Raw genomic sequence first — 19,695 nt, 5'->3', positions numbered from 1 at the left:
GCTTCATGGATCACTCGCGTATACTTTCTTATACAATCATTTCTGATCTTCCTGCATGCTGATGCTATCACGGTTATCATTGACATCCACCATGAAGATAAACCTTCAACTTTAGCCACACCTCTCACCTGCAGATACATCACAATCTTATCACGCCGTAATCTGAAATCCACAGGTTCGCATCCGGCACGACAGAGTTCATTGCTTCATGTGTATGTATACATGGGTCAAGAAAGGTAGCTTCGATTTCCTCACTCGCCGCGAATTCCGATACTGCAAGATCCACATGAGAAAGTGCTAAGATGAAATGTCAGAGCACTCACCCATGAAAAGTAGCCTATCCCACAATTGAGAGCAACGGCGCAATATTGTTCATATAAACGTTTCTCAGCGGTGTGTCAAAGGCTCCCGGAAAGATGCAACTGCTAGCATCGCCGAAAGACAATCAACTTGCGGTGTCTCCGGCGCCCCTACCAGAGTGAATTTCCGCAACATGGGAAGATGAAGTACAGCGAACATGCTGTTAAGCTCTTGCCAATCGTCATCCAAGAAGAAGGGGAGCGCGAGGGGGAGGGTCATCGATTCAAGCATCACCAAATCACTTAGTAGGGCAGGAATACGACCATAGGCCATAATTCTATCCAACAAGATGGTCTCCAGATGATGGAAACTGGGTATAGCGAGGCATATGACAACCGCGGAAGCGGCCAACAAACAGATGTGACATTTCAGAACACAGAGCTGGCGTATTAAAAAGTGTTTGGCAGAAATGGGCACTGATCCAGGCGGCATCTGCCGACAGCACACCTAAAATAATGCAGCAATTTCAGGAACAAAAATTGTCTTCAAGTTAACGTCGGTGATTCATTATAGTATATAAGAATTTTGCTGTGAGTTTCACTTCTTATCAGCAACATTTGAGCTCACCGTTGAACGTGATGGTACCAGCATCGACCACATCGAGTCTTGCAACAAGCAAGGCTCGCTCAAGACGACGGTCGCATACATTGAGGCTAACACCGACTTCTGGCACACCTGGCCTAAGCTCATCTTCTTCATCTTCGTATTCGCATTCGTCTTCCTCGTCCTTATCTTCATCGCGAACTACATCGTACTGCAAACCACCATACATACATTTGTGCGACTTGCTTACCCCTGCAGACACTGGCGTACACCCCTCCCAGATACGTCCTTCTGCAGTGTCTACACCGCCGTCATCACCACGGAAATCTTCACAAGATTTTGTCGTTTCTGCTGTGCCAATACATTCCATGCGCAATCACCACCGTCCACGGGAACGCGACTTGCTCTCCGAGAATCGTGACCAGGAACTGAGTGCAGATGATGATGAGGACACGACCAGTATTATATATACTGCTAGACGCAATCGAAGCAATCAAGACATACACCGTCACACTAATACACGATCAGCGAAGGATTCACGAGCGAGTGGGTTCCATGCAGTCCTTGGCATGGGCCTTGGCTGGCGGAGGCCTAAGTTGGAGCAGATAACGACTGCTCCAGGACAATTAGGTGCTGGTGAAACCGAGACAGAGGCTGATGAACCTGTAAGAATTTATCGTCAAATATATCATACCTTTCTTACTTGGATACGTATTTGCAGCCGCGACATCTTCCGACGACGCGTATTTTACCTGCCTCAGATCCATTGGTTCCACCAAGCACTCTGACAACTCTACTTTTCGATGCATCACGACTTTTATCTGTCGTCCCTGCTTCATTAGGCGCACTAATAAATGCCTGGTGTGTGTGGAAACCTCCAGGCCTGTACTCAGGTCAAATCGCTTCTGGTTCGTGTTCTCGAATCAATCGAGAGCATGATAGTTGGGGTCGCATCACTGTGCCGGACAGAGCTGATTATTTCCTGGCAGTGCTTTGGGTAAGGTCTTGGCTTTACGAGATGGTTAAGCTCCCGGTTGATATTTTATCATCTACAGGCGTTACTGACAGCACATCAATGCCTCCAGTTAACAACTGGACTCCTTCACCGGTGGCGTGCCTACTACGCCCCTTTATCCACGCTCATACGCCTTCTCGCCTTGCAGGCCATTTGTTGGCCTGCAACTCACTTTACGCTCGAGATCCTTGGCGGACTAGGTTTCAATGCCGATGTCGCGTTCTCTACATTAAACATCTTGGACAGCGCACTGATACGTTGGACAACAATACGTCCGGATGTGTGCTGGGCTGTCATAGGGACGACGACGTGCATTTCTCGCAGCATCCAAATATGGGTGACAAGCAATCTTCTGCCGTCAGATACAGGCACTCGCGTTTTGGCGGTACCAGATCGCCTACGGCCCCATGTGAAAATCAAGGGGGAGGAGGCACGCAAATTGGTTGGACGTCGGTGGGATTGGGGTGTCGTTGCAAAGGTCTGCATGTTACCTGCAGGGTGTTTGTATTTTGTCATGGCGTGGATTGGTGCATGGAGAAGGGAGACCTGGGACTGCTAGAGCTATAGGTCGCTTCCGTTTGTACCTGTTGTGTAGATTTGTGCATCGATATCCCCGTATTTAGATACATCAGGCCACAAGTGCTTTGTCAGGACGCTGAACTATCAAACCATAGATCTTACGCAGCCATTCCCTGAAGTTAGCTCAAGAAGAAAATGAATATGTGTATCTATGGGGTAAGGATATCATCAGCATGGCATGCATGATCTGACTTGGTTGTCCATATGTACCAGTGATACATCCGTCCAGTGTCGCTCCTCGCTGACCTTGTCGAGCGAGAGCACGTTTCGCACGGCAAACGGCATGGGTAGATAGACGGTCACTAGAGTCGATGCCAAAAGCATCGAAAATGTCTGGACTAGCGCAGATGTTTTTGTCGTAGTAAACTCTTCATGATTCCTCCCAACAGTATAAAACCCACACCATCACGATTGATATTCCTGTGTTGCGAAGGTAAAGCACAGCGCGTCGGGGAATGCGACCTTGTGAGTCGTTCAAGGTCGTCGCACATGCGGGTCGCAACGGAAACTGTTTTCGTCCAACTTGAGCGCGCGGGTCATCGAATGACTGTAAGTACATACAGTCTGAATGGTGATTGCCCGTACGTTAAAGTAACGCAATGCAAGGGAGAGGAGACGGTAGACTCCACGCAAATTGACGACCATCCTATCGCATGAGGTAGCAAACGCACTCCACGAGTTCTTTTGGTACGAGTGTATGGTTCAGCTTGGTGGACTTCAGTCAATGACGATGACATGACCTGTAGATCTCACCAATTACTTATTATACTGCTCCTCAAGACGAAATACAGTGCAAATGAGCGGGGCTGCAGTGATGGATGACGGTTGCCACTGCACATTCTCCACCGAGTGTTCTTTTCAGGTTGCCGCAGTCAGTTTTTAGCTGCAGACTGATGATGCTTCAGTGGCCAGTGTCCAAGACGTTGTCGTAAATGTGCCATGGCACAGTTTTGCAGGGTGGCGAAACTCTAGGCTATATGTTACAAGTGGTGACCTTCGGTCGTTGTGGTTTATGGACACTGTTACAAAAGTAGAATTTTATATACGATATTCGCCGTATCTTTTTCTTCATTTCCTGCTCCGAATAAGCAAAGCGTATCCTCACGGTTCTTCATGCGCGAAAGAGCAGTATACAGTTGACCATGCGCAAAAGGGTTTGTCTTGAGATCGAGAATGGTGCGAGACAGCGTCAGTCTTTGGCAGCCGTTGAAAGTGGTCGCGTAAGTTAATCTCAATGGGAATTGCTTGCGATTACAGTCCAGCTTGACCGATAAGGATGGAAAGTCAACGTGATCCGTGGAATACAGTGGTTCTCCAGATTGTTGAGTAGTTGGACCTGGACGAAACGACGATGTAGGGCGGTTATTCGTACACGCGCATTCTTTACTAACCCTTTTTCCACTGACAGGTTCCGTTGTATGGCGCATATGCAGTCGATTTTGAGGTCCAGTTGATACGGTGGAATTCCGGGCGCAGTCAGCATCGCTAGGTAGTCGGGCGTTTGCTCTGGAGCGTCGATAGGTGCGTGGTCGGCTTGTTTCAAAATATCGGAGCTTAGATAGCTATTTAGTTTGTTTTCAGTTTTCATTTAGCGCACTACCATTCATTACTGACGATAATCCCCAGGCATGGACTCCAATATGTCGTTGAATTCGTCTACCAACGTGTTTCGTGGCGAGATTGATATTTAGAAGCGTTTTGAATACCGACCAATCCGTGGAACGTTACAGCTGGTTGCCATGATAGTGAGTGAAAAGAATGAGCAGAAGACACTGAGAGAACGATGGGAGCGTGCGTCAGCGCTGCACAGCATGACGCGGTGGACACAATTAACGCGGTGGACACAATTGACGCGGTGGACACAATTGACGCCGAGCCGACGGTATCTCGTGCTTATATATGTTAGATGGAAGAGTAATTCAAGCGCTGAGTATAGCTGACGAGGCATGTAGCACCTGAGTTAATTTGCCTAGACATTTGCAACATCATATTTGCAGTCTGATGATAATATTTTTCGAAGAGTAGTACCTGAAGTACATCAGTAGCGTAGTCAGCCAATTTAACATCGTTCATCGTTCTCCAGGACTCTGAATGCAAATTGATACTACGTCATGATACATAAGTCATGCGCTGCTGTGCAACAAACAACAGGCTGCACAGCGGTCCCGCCTCTTGCTAATCAAGCACATTAACACTCGGACTCTGAAGGCAGCATGGAAAGACAGGCTCACTCAGGTCGGGCACTGTATGTTACGGTGGCCGCCAGTGAACCTGCAACAATTTTCGCAGGTACATGGTATGTATGTTTGGATTATGCCATTAGAACCGCAGTAATAGATGATGTCCTTGCCCCTGTTAAAACCATTCAGTGGACCGCAATGTTGTGCATCTGTGGGTAACCATAAGTACGCAGTCCAAGGCCTGCACGTAGGCTGCAAGAGTGCTCACTTTTTGCGTCTGATTTCGGACATTCTGAGCCTATGGGTGACTTTTCCCCGTCTTCAGATGCAATAACTATTCCAGCCATTGCTGCGGCAGAAATTATAATAGTGGTGAGTGAAGTGAATTTCATGGTGTTTTTCAAGTCGAAACAAGTAGAATGGTTTTTATACACAATTGGTGTATGGTGCAGGCAATCGTCGTACGCTCAGGGACAAACCGGATGCAAGCTCATGCTCTGCGAGTCCGTAGCATTATTTGATTTTATTCTATGCAGTGATACGCAAATGCAGATGGGTGGCTTCTCGGTAAGGTTTTGCAGAGGAATTTCTCTTAATCCTTGCTTAATATTTTAATCCTCAAACAAATTTTAGTGCCTCTTGCTAATCAAGCACATTAACACTCAGACTCTGAAGGCAGCATGGAAAGACAGGCTCACTCAGGTCGGGCACTGTATGTTACGGCCACCAGTGAACCTGCAACAATTTTCGCAGGTACATGGTATGTATGTTTCGATTATGCCATCATAACCGCAGTAATAGATGATGTCCTTGCCCTTGTTAAAACCATTCAGTGGACCGCAATGTTGCGCATCTGTGGGTAACCATAAGTACGCAGTCCAAGGCCTGCACGTGGGCTGCAAGAGTGCTTACCTCTTGTGTCTGAATTCGGACATTCTGAGCCCATGGGTGTGTTGTTGTCTTCCTGAGATGCGATAGCTATTCCAGCCATTGCTGCGGCAGAAATGATAATAGTGGTGAGTGAAGTGAATTTCATGGTGAAGTATTAATGGTGTTTTTCAAGTCGAAACAAGTAGAATGGCTTTTATACACAATTGGTGTATGGTGCAGCCAATTGTCGTATGCTCAGGGACAAACCGGATGCAAGCTCATGCTCCGTGAGTCCGTGACATTGCTTTATTTTCTTCTATGCAGTGATACGCAAATGCAGATGGGTGGCTTCTCGGTAAGGTTTTGCAGCAATCGCCCCTTGGACCCTTACCAAGTGGCACCCCGACTAGGACCCCGAAAATTCCTCGTCAACACCGCGCTCAACAGCGCCGACCTCGCCTCAAGGCGACCTCCGCCCCCAGCGGACAAGAGAACTATTACTCCAAACTCACCAGTCTCATCAAACTCATCATCCTCCTAACTAACAATCTGCATAGAACCCAAGATGCCGGTGGGCCGAAGAAGCAGCAGTGCCAGCGCAGGCTCGACACCCGCCTCACGCACCTCCTCACCACATACGGGCCTCAACACCCTGCAGAACTACAAGGACAACACCTCAAACGGCCATAGAAGCCATGTCTAGTACGGTAAAGGACGCAAATAGTGGAAAGAAGTTTCCACCTCAGGCAGGACATTTCGGTGCCTATAAGGGGTCTATCAGACCCAGTTTCTATGTTGTGGGAAACCCGTCTGCAAGACCGACCCTCCCTCCTATCCCCGACTCCCACGTTAGTGGAGGAGGGCTCTTGTCGAACTCAAACGTTTTCCCATCTCTTAAATCCTCTGCCGATTCTACCCGATTTGCTCGGGTTGACCGGCGTCAAACCCTCCTGCACGACATGTTCTTGTATGATGTCTTACTTTGATGATGTCCATGTACTTTGCCCATCAACTGCGCGTTGAGCGCGTGCTTTCGGTGAGAGTCCTATGAAATAGATACGGGCCATCGAAATGCTCAAAAGACTCTTGATGTCGTACTTGGACTCGGATGATGTCGATGTGCTCTGAACATGAACTGCGCAGAATAGGACATTCGCCGGGCTTTGTACTCGATCATTGCTTTTTTTTCCTGACGCAGTGAGGGTCCCTGCATTTCTTCCTTCGCCATCATGTCATCTGCAGTGCTAGACCTAATCGAGTTATATGACGGCGAAGGAGTCGTCATTTTCAGTAAGTTTGTCTGCCCAGTCCTGATGTACAATTCACCAAAACGCAAGGCTGATGGTCCTCCTGCTCAAGGAAGTCCAACAAGGAAGGCAGCTAAGACAGGCATGTCGTCCGCATAGTTGGAGATGCTGGTATCATTGGATGAGGTCAGATGTAGGCGTGTTTAAAGAGGCCGCATCGTTCAGGCATTCAACTGTCTGGGAGGTTTCTGGTTTGCTAGAAGTGCTGGTGGTTTCGTTGAATATTTGTGTAGTCTGTCTTATACATGTGTGTACTCTGGATGAAGCCCGTTCAAGACAGGCAGTGTGAAGGCAGGCAAACCAAACGTCGGCTGGGGTAAACTACTAGAATTTCAGGCGCATGGGTCGGGGACTCGGCGCGTAGGCGCCGTTACGATCTAGTAATAGCTTACATATATGATTAGCTCCTGTACCTCCAGCGACCCTCTCACGAGCCTATAGCACCTTGGTGGGCTCTAGCAGTACTATGCGGGTCGCCTAGGTAAGTACTTGGCACTGTCTGGCGTCTGTAAATTGAGTATCATATGGTCCTTGTGCAAGTTGACGCATTCTTCTTCGCGTCATGACCCCAAATAAATCTCTCAACATTCGTAAAGCTCAACTCATTTCCTCTGGCCTTGGGCAACACTTTGTAAGCCCGAGGAAAGCCAGGGATAAGAGGAAAACTCAAACGCTGGTTGAGTTACCTGGTGCAGAACTCAAGCGGCGTCGCCTACTTGCTCAAATGTAACGACTCTTGGATCATGCATGATGCGCCCTCCACAACAGGGTCTTCTCCTTGTACCGTCTCTCTAGCATAGATTGTAATGTCCTACATAGAGTTTGACTCTGCAAAGGACAGAAATTGGACACAAAAAAAAAAAAAAAGGTTTTGCAGAGGAATTTCTCTTAATCCTCAATGAAATTTTAGTGCTGCCGAAGCCCGGTTCGGTCCTGTTCTTGGGCCTCGAACCAGATTGATGGTTTGGCAGGTAGGGCGGAGGATCCTGGTCTACGCTTCTTCAGTGTAATGTTACTTCCGCCTGCCATGACATACTATCCTGACTCGCGGGATTCAGATAAACGTGCAAATGCTGGAAGTAACCAAAATCTGATCCTCCAAACAACGCGGAGGAGCAGGCTGCTATTTGAGACTAATACACGTAGCTTGAGCCCCAAACTAAAGACGAAATGGGAGGAAGTTAGGAACGATCGCTACAAATGTTGACCAAGATACACCTTCATGTGCACCGTGCTGGCATTATGCTAGACAAGCACATTAACACTCAGACTCCAAAGGCAGCATGGAAAGACAGACTCACTGGATCACAGGAGTAGTACGCATTCTCACTTACAGTACAACAATTTTGGCAGTGACATGGTGTGTCTGACACGACAAATTCTTCATCCCCGCACCAATACGCGTAATCGTTGTTATCGTTGTAACCTTTGAGGCCTCCTATCGCGCAATGTAATGTATCTGTGGATAAACCGTAAGTACGCGGTCTAAGTTCTGCGCGTAGGCCGCAAGAGTGCTCACCCTTGGGGCTACAGGGTAGGCCCTCAGGTACTATATGCAAGTCTTCAGATGCGATAGCTATTCCAGCCATTGCTGCGGCAGAAATGACAATAGTGGTGAGTGAAGTGAATTTCATGGCTATTGATGATGTTTTCTGGGCCGAAACGAGGAGCACGGCTTTTATACACGATTTGTGTATGGTGCAGCCGAAACCTTTTCATTGTCGTATGCTCACGGACAAACTGTATGCCGTCTCATTCTCCGTGAGTCCGTGGTATTTTTTTTTCCATGTAGGGACACGCAAATGGGTGACTTCCCGGTAAGGTTTTGCAGAGGAATTTCTCTTCATCCTCATGTCTTAGACGAATAGCTGAGCTGCATTAGGGAGGTCGGTGACAACACCTCGTCTGTGAATTCCAATCTGTGGAGTACGGGCCTGGTTTCGGGAGCAAAAACACTTTCGGCTGAGTTTTGACCAAGTGCTAGCATGGCAAGTTGGAACACAATTTGGCAAAACTCCGAGTCCCAGTCATATTGTGACAATGATACCAAAATGATACTATTTGAATTATTACATCGATGAGACACCCTCCATAGTTAATAGAGACTGTCTTTGGTTGACGCTCAGACGCCGAAGTTCTCGTTCGTAGAACGGAGGAGGTAAGCCGACTGCTAGATAAAGGTACGAATCTCAGTATTCGTTACGAAACTCTTTTATTAACAAACGTTTGTACCTAGATAAAGGTACGACTACGGGTGTGCGTTAGACTTCTGTCGAACGCACAAGAACAACAACACTTACATCTCAGTATTGGTTACGAAACTGAGATGTTTGGGGCGCTGGCGCATCAGCCTTTATAGGTGAGTGCGCCAGTTATTTTGATATAAGCGAAAATATCACAAGTAGCTGGGGGAGTGATGTATTAAATACTCGTAACTGTAATAAAGTGTGATACACGAATCATTCTGAGCTGTAGGACCGCTGATACTACATCAATGTACTGGGCTGTACAATCCCCTAATAGGCTGAGTATAGAATATGAACAGGCCATTCCCAGGCCAAGCCGGGCCAGATTGAGCCAGGCCCAGCCAGGCCTAGGACACGGCCTGACCAGGGCTTTGGCCCAGGCTTCAATTTTGCGAAGCCTAAGCCGCCGGCCCAAGCCGTGGCTTAGCAGTGCACTATCTATTTTGGTATGTAAGTTTCTGTTTATGTTTATGTTGCCATCTGGCGATGGGTATCAGCTTCTCAGTCGATCCATACCATGAGGTATGTCAGAATGAGATCACAGTGAGTCGCCGTTGTCATGTTATGAAAGCTTGCTGATATTTACCCCGGTCTTGAAAAGTAAACATTCAGCAATCCATGTGCCTCTACAGTCTTGCCTGGCACTTCAACTTCGAGCGATTAGAGATCGTACGCCCCCTTGATGCTGCACTTGAGGTATCCGAGTTATAGTATTCAGCGCTTACTCTTCCAGGCGTGCAGAATTGAAGCACTCAAGTGCTACCGATCGTCCATCTCCTCTCTCTTGTTCTCATTCTCCTCCTTGTCTTCTTCCCTTCTCCTGCTCTCGTCCATCGTCTGTATTCGTCTGAGCCACGTCAGCAGTCGCTGATGTGTGCTGGGCGTTTGCGCATGGTGTTTGTGGTGTTGGGAACAGCATGGTGGAGCTCGGACATCAATTACATGCAATTCAGCATGTGGGCCACGGCTTGCATGGGCCTAAGCCCCGGCTTTGGGCCAGCTTGGGCTCACAGCTCAGGCTTGAAATCTGGTGAGCCTAAGCCCCCCCAGGCCGAGCCTAAGCCAGGGCTTTGAACCCAAGCCGGGCCGGAACAACACTACAAATCTCTATGTAGTCTGTACCTTGTGATCTTAATCTCGTTCCTTGCGATCGAGCTGTGTTTGGACGGCTGAGTGCAACATATATATATTTATGTCTATACGAGTGATGTATCAACCACACAATTGAGGCTGCATGTTGATGATAGGTTCATCCTCGGTGTCACTGTCCGGTGGAATGTCAAGGGCGGCACTTACAAACATAGGTACATCTTTCCATAGGTCCTGAAAAGAGGCCACAAGAGACAGCCACAGTGCAGCCTGTCGACATGCGTACACAGCCAGTCCTTCTTGGTCCACAGTGGAAGGCGTAGTTCTCAAACCCTGGAGTTGACAGCGGACCAAGAAGGACTGGCTGCGTATGCATGTTGACAGGCTGCACTGTGGCTGTCACTTGTGGCCTCTTTTCAGGACCTATGGAAAGATGTACCTATGTTTATAAGTGCCGCCCTTGACATACCAGACAGTAGTGCTGCTGTGGTCCGGTTCGGTCTGGTTCAGGGGGTCCAGGATGAGAACCGAGAACTGAACCATGGTCCGGTTCTGCAAAATCTTCGAACCCAGAACCGGACCATCGAGAACTGTTCTTTGCGGTCTGGTCTGGTTTTTTTCTGGTCTGAACTCGAACTGAACCAAAATTTTTTCTATAGCGAGTGCAAAAAAAATGTTCACAAAATGCTAGTCTACACATTGAGTAGCTAGTCTAACATAGCTGCAAACTCTTCTGCCTCTGTAGCTGCTGAAACATGACCATTGCGGTAACCTGCCTTCAATAATTGGAGTGCAGAGAATGTAGCTGGGGCCAGTGCATTGTGGCGAAGTGTTGATGTGATCCCCCCACTAGAGAAAGCACGTTCTGAGGGAACCGCACTGCCCTGAATTGGTAGATAATCATGTGCATACAAGATAGTGTTGGATACTGAAGTGAGTGTAGCTAATGAATAGAGTGAGCTCAGAATGTGATAATACAAAGAAAAACATACCCCCCACCACGCCACAATATTATCTGTCTCTTCCAATGGTGAAGTGAGATATGATGAGAGTTCTTGAAGCAGGTCACATGTGTGATTGTCTGCTGCTTGACGTGCTGTGACAGCATCACACATCCAGGATTGGCCATACCGAACACCCTGCAACACTTTCATTGGCACAGCAATGTGTTCCATGGTGCACGACATCGGAGGCACTTCGTAATATTTATTAAACTACACAACAATCAGCCAATGGAATATTAAGTGAAGTAAAACTTACCAGGGCTTGAAGGTGAACCCTCCCGCTCGTGACCTTTGCAGTGCTCCAATGACTTTCAACATACGCCAACTTGTAGTTGGGGTCAAGAACTGTAATTACATTAGAAATACACTGCAGGAGAAAAAAAAAAGTACTCACCCAGACAGATGAAGTATATATCTGAGTCATTAGTTCTCTCATAGTACTTCCCCACGTTCTTGAGGCCTTTCTGAATTGCATCGGTGATTGGTGAATATTCTGCGCTGTTGGCCATTGTCTGCCACATATTGGTGAGACACTCGAGGGTAGGTATAGTTTGGGAGGCTGTTGGGTGTGCGGCTGAAGAGAATGATTGTTGCGCAGTTGCAGGGCTCCTATTAAACATAAGTAAGTAAACAAGTAGATGAACAAAAAAGAATAGCTACCTTGAGGACATTACACACAAGCTGAATTTTCTTCCAGTCAGTCCGATCAAGCTTGAAGTCACTGTAAGATTTGTTGTGCAATGTCGGGACTTTGGGACTCTCATCAGCAAGCAGGGTGAAGCGGTTGATGGCCAGATGAAGAGACATGAAACATTCCAGGCATTTGAAAAGAGACGCCCAGCGCGTTCTCACCCAGGCCAAGATCTCGCGAATGGGGGTGCCCTCTTCCTCACAGGACTTCTTCAAGAAAGTGCAGGGCTTGTGGGGATTTGTGAATCTAAATTTCGCATCAGAAAACAACTCAAAGATGAAAACCAAGACTTCACCTGTTCGATGAGAGCAAGTGCCTTTCCAATGGCATCCCCAACATCAAACCCATCCTCGGTTATAGCCTTGGGATCATCCTCCAGTGTAGCGAGCTGTTCGGTCAAGCTGTCGATGTCAGTCTCATCACCACTATCAATAGCGCCGCAGATCTTTTTGAGTAATGTTGCTTGAGGGGTGGGTGCGACTGCATCAACAAAGTGACGTGCAGCGAGATTGAGGATGTGTTCTTGACATCAGATGCGGCGAGAACCCAGAAGCCAATGAGTGCTGTCCTTGTCGATGACCTTCACCACTTCTTTCATGGCAGTGTCGTTGTTCGAGGCATTATCCGATGTCATCCATCCAACCTGTACATACAAGTAAAGTTAGTCTAATGTCCATGCAAAACATTAAAAAAAACTCACCTTCTTGTGAATACTGAACCTATCTATGGTCTCAACAAGTATGCGACCAATGTTATGGCCACTGTGGTTGCCTTCGATGCGGCTGAAATCAAGCTGCTTGTTTTTCAACTCCCACTGCAGCGGCTTGTTGGGAGGGTTCCAAATGTAATGCCCAGTGATGGAAGAAAACAGTTCACCAATAATTGAAGTCCATGAGTCAAATGTCATGGAAACTGTGCTGTCAACATGCTACCAAAATGTTTCAAAGAACTAGTCACAATATAATTAGAAAAAAACATACCGCCAGATGGTCCTTGATAGTTTGAACAATAGAGGTTGCTCGAGCCTTGATGGTATTTGTTAACTTCGTGCGATGCAGGATATCTTTTTTGGTAAGAGATGGACGTGCATACTGCAGCAAACATCGAAATGCTGGCTTGTCTATTAGCTGGATGGCCTCATCTTTGGTCACGATGAGCTCCATGATGTATTCCAGTAGGCTGTCCTTGGTAAATGCAGGCGGCCTCGAGACAAGGCTGGTGTCAAGAGTGGTTTGTGTCTCTGTGAGATCTTCACCATGTGGGATTGCACAAGGGTGCATTATAATGCCCCCTGCCTCACACCATTGTTTGTATACCTGGAAATGAGTTTTCTTGTTGTGAACAACATGTGTCCACAACATTGAGGTGCCACCACGGAATGTGTGCTTTTGGCTAGGTTCACCAGCGGCCATTACACCAAGTGAGAAACAAATGAAAAATAGATCGAAAACTTGAAACTTACTTGCACAAGTTGCAGACCCACCCATCAGAGGTGCGAGTGAATATGGTACGGAGATCTGCCGTACATTCACTTTTGGAGACCTAAACATGAGCGTCAGTTAAGAAGCAATGAATGTAGATAGAGATACATACCGTCATCTGAGAGGCATCATCTCCATTCCCAGATTGGGCTTTGTCGTTGTCATTGTCATGTCTAGGTGTGGAACATATTCTTCATAAAATGAACCTTCTTGGGTAGGGGGGGAAGAAGAGTTATTGCCCTCGTCCTCGTCCTCTTCATCAGTGTCCAGAGGCAACAAAAAATGCAAGGTGGTGGCTTTCTTCAGTGCTGGAGGATCAGTGGCGCTGGATAACGCGTGCTTCCTCGTGCTTGAGGACACATTGTCAGCATCCTGAACATGAGCAGAGGGCATTGATGTGCAAGTAGAATGTCAGGGAACCAGCTGCAGTTAGTGCTGGTGTGCGCCCAGATTGGAGCAGAGCAGTGAAGGTGTTTTTTGGTGGGACCTGCGGCAATGGTGCGTGATCGTTGGGATCATTGTAAAATACAATATCTGAGGCATCCTTGAGGGAGCCATCAGAATTCAGTGCACACGAGTCATGAGACAGTGTTGAGGGAGATAACTCACAGATTCATTGTAGGGACTCCCATTTTGTACATGGGGCAGGAAGATAACACCCGCGCAGCCAAGAACAATGATATTCCAGGAGATCAGGCAATGTGGAAAGCCGGTGGAGAATCATAGTAACCATCGAGGAAGACATATGTATAGACAGAGATAGCTACAACATAGTAAAACATATGTCAGTGGGTGGGAAATGCAGTCTGAATAGTTGGTACTTACATTCAAAAAGGCTAAAAGGCAGCCTGACCAACTAATTGAGTGCAAATCCTGAAGGTCAGCTTGACGTTGAGGCAAATGATGTCGAAGCTATGGTTCAGAACAGTTTGGGATGACCAAGAACCAAGAACCATCTTGTGGTCCGGTTCTGGCTGATGCGAGAACCATGGACCGGACCCAGGAGAACCGGACCAAAAGTCCAGTTTGAACCATGGTTCTGGACCGGACCATGGCAGCACTACTTCCACTCCACCACTCTGCCTGCCACCTCAAGGACACTATAACTCTTCGCATCTCCTTGAGGAGGAGTTCAACTTCCTCCGACCAGCGGTTTGCGCGTGCACATGCTTTGCACCACTCGACTCGAACAGCTATCAGATGTAGTCAGTATACCATCTCAAACTAGAGCTAGCAGACTCACAATCCTCAACTCACTCATTTTCTGAGCTGCTATTGTCCACATGCGAGTCCAGCCAGATCCAAGAAATAGTACCAGTGCCTTGTCTCTCCATGTCGCCCATAGGCTTCACTTGTGAGTCCAGCAGTGGGGGAAGGGACACATCCCAGCCAGACTTATTGAGTCAATGGCCAAGAGCTAACAGCGCGTTACACGCATGCCAATACTTGTCAACACTAGCACATTTCCTCTGCTCCACACCTTCAATGAGGGCCTGTGCGTGGGTGGAAGCGGCCTGACCACATACATTTTGATCTTTGTAGATATACATGTGAGACCGGAGGTGGAGATGAGAACGGACCTCATTAAGGGCATCCAGTGCTTGTGCGTGACATAGATCCCATTCGTGTTCAGCCAGCCTGTGTGGCATCCTGCTGTTGGTTGGAGTTCAGATGGGAGCCAAAGCTTGAATGCCTCAGGCTTTAGCTGTGCCATATTTGACACACCAGCATCTGAAGATCGATGATGGAGCTGGGACACAATGAGCATATATAGCTCTTGGACATGAGCCCAGGCATCCAGTCGATGTTGGAGGGTGGTGATGTGAGTCTGCATGGTAGCCTTCTGCTTGTTCGTGGGATGAAGAGACACATTAGTGATATCCGTTTTCAGGTGCTGTCTTGTTGGGATCTTTGTTATTGCAGTGAACTTGATGAACAAAAAAACTCACTGTTGGTCTTGAAGATCGATGCCGGTGGTGATTAGTCTGCTTGGGGAAATGTCGGTATGCAGGGAGACATTGATCCCAGCCTGAAGTTCATGGGCTTCAAGCTCAGCGAGCTGTAGATGAACTGCAGCCTGTGTAATAGCTGGCAAACATTAATTCACAAACTCCAAAAAATAGCATTGCTCACAAGCATAGCGGCTCTTGAACGGATTAGGTTGAGAGTTGTCTGCCTCCCAAGCTTCAACTTCTTTTCTCCACTGAAGGATGAGAGCTGGCTGAACCGTCCTCTCTAGCTCTGCCAGTCCTTCCCCATGCTCCTTCTTCCACTTAACAGCGTCACGGATCTTGCGCAAGAGCATACAACCTATTCACAGATAAGCACAAGACTTCCACCAGAGAAACAACACTGACCCAGCGCCATAACTTTCTTCCAGTTCCAATCCCCAAAATAGTCATCGAGGGTATCTCGACGTGACCCTGGGCCCATCTCCTTTGTGCTTGTTGCGACACGATTTATATTTGACCAACCGTGCTCGGGAGCTTCACCATCCATTCATCCCATGTGTTTCGACCAATTGAATGAAAAGTTTCTTTGACATGCGTCAATGTGCGCCTTCAGGTGAAACTTTGGCACAAAAAATCGGATGGTCATTGAGTTGTGAGGTATGTGAAACCTTGAGGGCATGCCTTCCATATGCGTCCAGAGCTTCTTATGCCATTGACAGGCAATATCATATGATATGTTGATCATGGTTACCGTGAAGGCCAACAGTGCTGAGAATACGAGGTAGTCCATATTAATATATCTATATACAGCAAATCAATCCATCAGTATGCACATGATATACAATGAAAGTACAACACACTTTTCACCCTTTTGTAAGTCTCTGACACTGTTGGCAAGCTTCATATCATGCCTGGCACAGTGTACTGTACCAACACTTGTTGTGGCCAGACCATGTGAAGACTTCATATCTGCCAAATTAACAGCATTGTGACTGACGCACGTACTGTGCTGTATACTACTAGTCAGATGAGTCACATCACATAATAGTAGGGTCATGTACTTACATCTTGCTTGACGCCAGCTTGATGGGCCAAGTATGTTTTGTAGTCAGCCTCCTGAACAAAATATGCCCACCCAGAGTTGAGGCTAGGGTCGACATTGTCTGATGACACAGCCTTGCATTTAAGCCTAAAGTTGGTGTTGATCGCGATGAACAACACATATTTCCACCTGGATTAGAAATAGTTCATCAGTATGAGGGCGTCGCTATAATCGACAATTAAGACTGACCTAACTGACAGCAGTTTGTTCTCCCAACCTTCTGGCAAATTTTTGCCAGGGTGGGGACATGCTGGGCACTGCAGAGCCAATTCACCCGTGGTGGTGGCCTTGATGCCGCCAGTATCATGTCCTCTTCCTGCATGCCAAAGTTGCTTGAGATGTTGCCATTTATGGACCATGCACATAAATGCAGAGTAGCGATTCTAATATCTCATGTCAGTATTCCGTAGTCACAATATTTTCTAGATACATACCTTTATAACCAACAGGCCAGCATTATTGTTCCGTCTTGCCAGTGAGTGGTAAAATTCATAGTCTTTGCGAGTCACTTGGAGCAGTTCTGCTTGGAGAATTCAATTAATATTGCCTCTACTACCGTGCTATGAACATTCGATGTCCACGATCCTCGATATATCCTATTCTGAGTGATTTGGGCGAAGGCGCGCAGCGCTGTCTTAATAACCGAGGGTCTTATATAAAGTCGTGTAAATGTAATGACACCACAATTACACTTTGGATAAGACTGCTTGCCAGTCCTCGATTAACACGGTCTACGACTTTTCCTATTTCGTGGTAGATAACGTGTGAGTTCTTGGGAGGCTCGCTAAACTAATCTTTTTATAAAGATCAACCTAGCCGGAGCTTTACTTTTCTTTATTGAAACTCAAATCTCTTGTCTAGGAATAAGCTTCTAGACACGTAATTCGGTTTCTGGAATGTATTTGCCTAGGAAATCTCCTTCTAGGCTCTGGACTTGGATACTGGAACTAGTGAGACGTGGTCTCAAATATATGAAATATGACCAAGATTGCTTGGTCTATGGACACCTGACTGTGAGACAATGGTCTCAAATATACGATATATGTTCAAGATCGCTTGAACAAAGGGGACTATAACTTGACCAAGATCGCTTGGTCTATGGGACAACTAGTGAGACGTGGTCTCAACAATATGATAGATGACTAAGATCGCTTAGTCAAAGGGCACAGAGCAATGAGACAAAGGGGTCTCAAAGACAATATATGTGACCAAGAACGCTTGGTCTATAGCACTAAATAAGTTTCTAAGGTAAGAAACTTATAATCTCAAGGGAATTCTTTTCCCTGCACTTGTCTCACTTCAAAGGGACTAACTTTGCAAGTGAAATATCTGATAGGCAGATTGCTACAAATGGGAGATCATATTTTTTTTTTGGGGAGAATGGGCTCTCCTTATATACATTTTGTGTGGGAAAGTAACCTAGGTTCACAAACAATAAAAAATAAGGAGGACCAATCAAAATATTGGGTCAAACCCAATAAAAGAATAAAATACAAGTGAAAGATGGAGCTATGACATCATTGTGGAGCAAAAGATTCCAGAACCTTCCATGTGTGAGTCAGAGTGAGTCATTGTGGAGCAGAATATTCTAGAAGGAAATGACATCATGAATGATGTCATTGTAGAGTAGAATAATCTAGAGCTTGATGACATAATATCTTTCAACAGAATACCTGCAGGAGTATCTGTGGAGTCTTATGACATCATAATGACATCATACCCTATGGGTACAATTTTATGAAGTGTCAGGTGAGTCAAAGCATCCTAATGAAAAAGTAAAGTAAAGAAACACTAGAGAAAAGTAGGTAGCAAAAATAAGACAGTTGGCAGGAATTGAAACACAGTCAAAAAAATAATGCAGTTGGCAGGAATTGAAACACGGTCTTTTTGGATAGGTTTTTTATTGGCTTTGTACTTTTCTCTATGGTTTTCTCTAGCCAAAGTGAATAAGCCAAAGGCAAGGCTATACCTTAACCTTCATTTCCCTTCTCACATCAACTAGGTCTAAATGTGATTCCCATCTCACATTAGACTTTTTCCGTCAAAACGTATTCAGATCATGAAACTTGGGGAAAACTAGAAATATGGACCATGGTTTGAAACCAAGGTATGGGTTGACTAGTCTGAGGACTAAGCTAGCAGACTTTATCTTTTGAGGGTCACCTAGTATTCATGTCCATGCATGATTCCCACATCATGCAGGACATCCGCGGGGCAGTGAAATCACAACTGTCCCCAGTTGTATGCTATATCACAATAATAGATGTGTTGCTGTAGCAATAACTCTTGTCCAATATCTGCTGGACTTTCTTGTCGTGTTGTGAGGATGGATGTGGTAAATAGATTTGGAAGTGCTTTTGATAAATATTGGTCTCTATGATTTTGCAATCCTATCTTCTGATATGATGCATACTCAATAGATTGGTTTTCTTCAGTGGTAATGACTTTTGTTTTTTATTTATTTTTGTTTCCTATCTCTGTGCAAACATAATTTTTCAGTGTCCACAGGATGAGGGTGGGTTTGGGATGGGTTATATGAGTCCATCACTTTCTGAGATTGGCTCATCTTCACTGGAAATATTGGCACTTGGTGGTGATGATTGTTCTTCTTCATCCTCAAGGGGGTCTGATAGTGATGATAGAATTAATGAGTCTCTAGAGATATAAGGTACGAGTCTAAATGCAGCTACACCGCGTTTAGATAAGACACCATTCATTTCTCTGAGAACATATGAACCTCCCTTGGTTTGTCTTTCTACAACGAAAGGTCCTAGATATCATGGTTTTGTTTTTCTATTGAGTTCTTTCTCAATTCTTGTATTGCGTACAAGAACCAAGTCTCCTTTTTGGAAAGTATCGTGATGCATTCGTAGACGGAATTTGTGTTCAAATTGAGCTTTAGACTTGAACCTAGCCTTCTTTAAAGTCTTTGCTGCATGGTCTAAGTCTTCTTGTCTTCGTTCAATTTGACGAATACGTAGGGATAAGAATTCAGCTGGATTCATATTAGCATGGAATCCTTCTACCATGAAGGTGGCTTCTGCTAGATCAAATGGTAGAACGGGATGGACACCATGTAATAGATAGAAGGGAGACCATCCAGTAGTTCGACTGGTGGTAATGTTTTCCGCAAATAGGGCCTGTCTAACCTTTTCAGGCCATTTTGTAATATTCTTTTACAACTTTTTACTATAGCTTCCCTGATATTGAATGCCCCCGTTCAACAACTCCATTGGCTTGGGATTGTAAGGTGAAATCTGAACATGAGGGATATCA

General features: G+C 46.2%; 5 protein-coding genes across 5 annotated transcripts; 2 read left to right on the top strand and 3 right to left on the bottom strand.

Annotated features, from left to right (window-relative positions):
* Window positions 1-92: 92 nt before the first annotated feature.
* Window positions 93-949, bottom strand: EDB93DRAFT_1180158 (uncharacterized protein). The gene is made up of 3 exons (XM_041450634.1): window positions 928-949; window positions 324-843; window positions 93-273 (listed from the first exon to the last, which is right to left on the bottom strand). Exon 2 carries the CDS (start codon window positions 790-792, stop codon window positions 388-390), a length of 405 nt encoding a protein of 134 aa, XP_041302072.1. The 5' UTR covers window positions 793-843; window positions 928-949; the 3' UTR covers window positions 93-273; window positions 324-387.
* A 322-nt stretch (window positions 950-1,271) lies between these two features.
* On the top strand, window positions 1,272-2,477 carry EDB93DRAFT_1094923 (uncharacterized protein; the record flags this gene model as incomplete). Its single annotated transcript, XM_041446643.1, has 3 exons — window positions 1,272-1,568; window positions 1,625-1,900; window positions 1,959-2,477. 3 exons carry the CDS (start codon window positions 1,272-1,274, stop codon window positions 2,475-2,477), a joined length of 1,092 nt encoding a protein of 363 aa, XP_041302071.1.
* Window positions 2,478-5,188: 2,711 nt separating this feature from the next.
* On the bottom strand, window positions 5,189-5,731 carry EDB93DRAFT_1180146 (uncharacterized protein). The gene is made up of 3 exons (XM_041450633.1): window positions 5,590-5,731; window positions 5,376-5,530; window positions 5,189-5,319 (listed from the first exon to the last, which is right to left on the bottom strand). The coding sequence occupies exons 1-2, from the start codon at window positions 5,711-5,713 to the stop codon at window positions 5,376-5,378; spliced, it is 279 nt and encodes a 92-aa protein (XP_041302070.1). The 5' UTR covers window positions 5,714-5,731; the 3' UTR covers window positions 5,189-5,319.
* Window positions 5,732-7,271: 1,540 nt separating this feature from the next.
* Window positions 7,272-7,645, top strand: EDB93DRAFT_80633 (uncharacterized protein). The gene is made up of 2 exons (XM_041457551.1): window positions 7,272-7,335; window positions 7,395-7,645. Exon 2 carries the CDS (start codon window positions 7,417-7,419, stop codon window positions 7,582-7,584), a length of 168 nt encoding a protein of 55 aa, XP_041302069.1. The 5' UTR covers window positions 7,272-7,335; window positions 7,395-7,416; the 3' UTR covers window positions 7,585-7,645.
* Window positions 7,646-14,057: 6,412 nt separating this feature from the next.
* On the bottom strand, window positions 14,058-16,784 carry EDB93DRAFT_1243278 (uncharacterized protein; the record flags this gene model as incomplete). Its single annotated transcript, XM_041452121.1, has 11 exons — window positions 14,058-14,128; window positions 14,430-14,558; window positions 14,798-15,015; window positions 15,087-15,263; window positions 15,315-15,453; window positions 15,499-15,675; window positions 15,723-15,851; window positions 15,909-16,117; window positions 16,178-16,326; window positions 16,383-16,548; window positions 16,618-16,784. 11 exons carry the CDS (start codon window positions 16,782-16,784, stop codon window positions 14,058-14,060), a joined length of 1,731 nt encoding a protein of 576 aa, XP_041302068.1.
* Window positions 16,785-19,695: the final 2,911 nt, after the last annotated feature.

This window comes from Suillus bovinus, assembly GCF_016758785.1.
Source record: "Suillus bovinus strain UH-Sbo-P2 chromosome Unknown EDB93scaffold_105, whole genome shotgun sequence".
NCBI lineage: Eukaryota > Fungi > Basidiomycota > Agaricomycetes > Boletales > Suillaceae > Suillus > Suillus bovinus.
The sequence above is the reverse complement of the archived record's forward strand: the minus strand, read 5'-3'. Positions and strand labels throughout refer to the sequence as shown.

Coding starts and splice junctions, on each gene's coding strand:
- EDB93DRAFT_1180158 (XM_041450634.1), bottom strand. CDS start 792: ATGCCGCCTGGATCAGTGCCCATTTCTGCCAAACACTTTTTAATACGC.
- EDB93DRAFT_1180146 (XM_041450633.1), bottom strand. CDS start 5,713: ATGAAATTCACTTCACTCACCACTATTATCATTTCTGCCGCAGCAATG. Junction 5,531..5,589: donor TCCGAATTCAGACACAAGAG/GTAAGCACTCTT, acceptor GGTTACCCACAG/ATGCGCAACATTGCGGTCCA.
- EDB93DRAFT_80633 (XM_041457551.1), top strand. CDS start 7,417: ATGACCCCAAATAAATCTCTCAACATTCGTAAAGCTCAACTCATTTCC.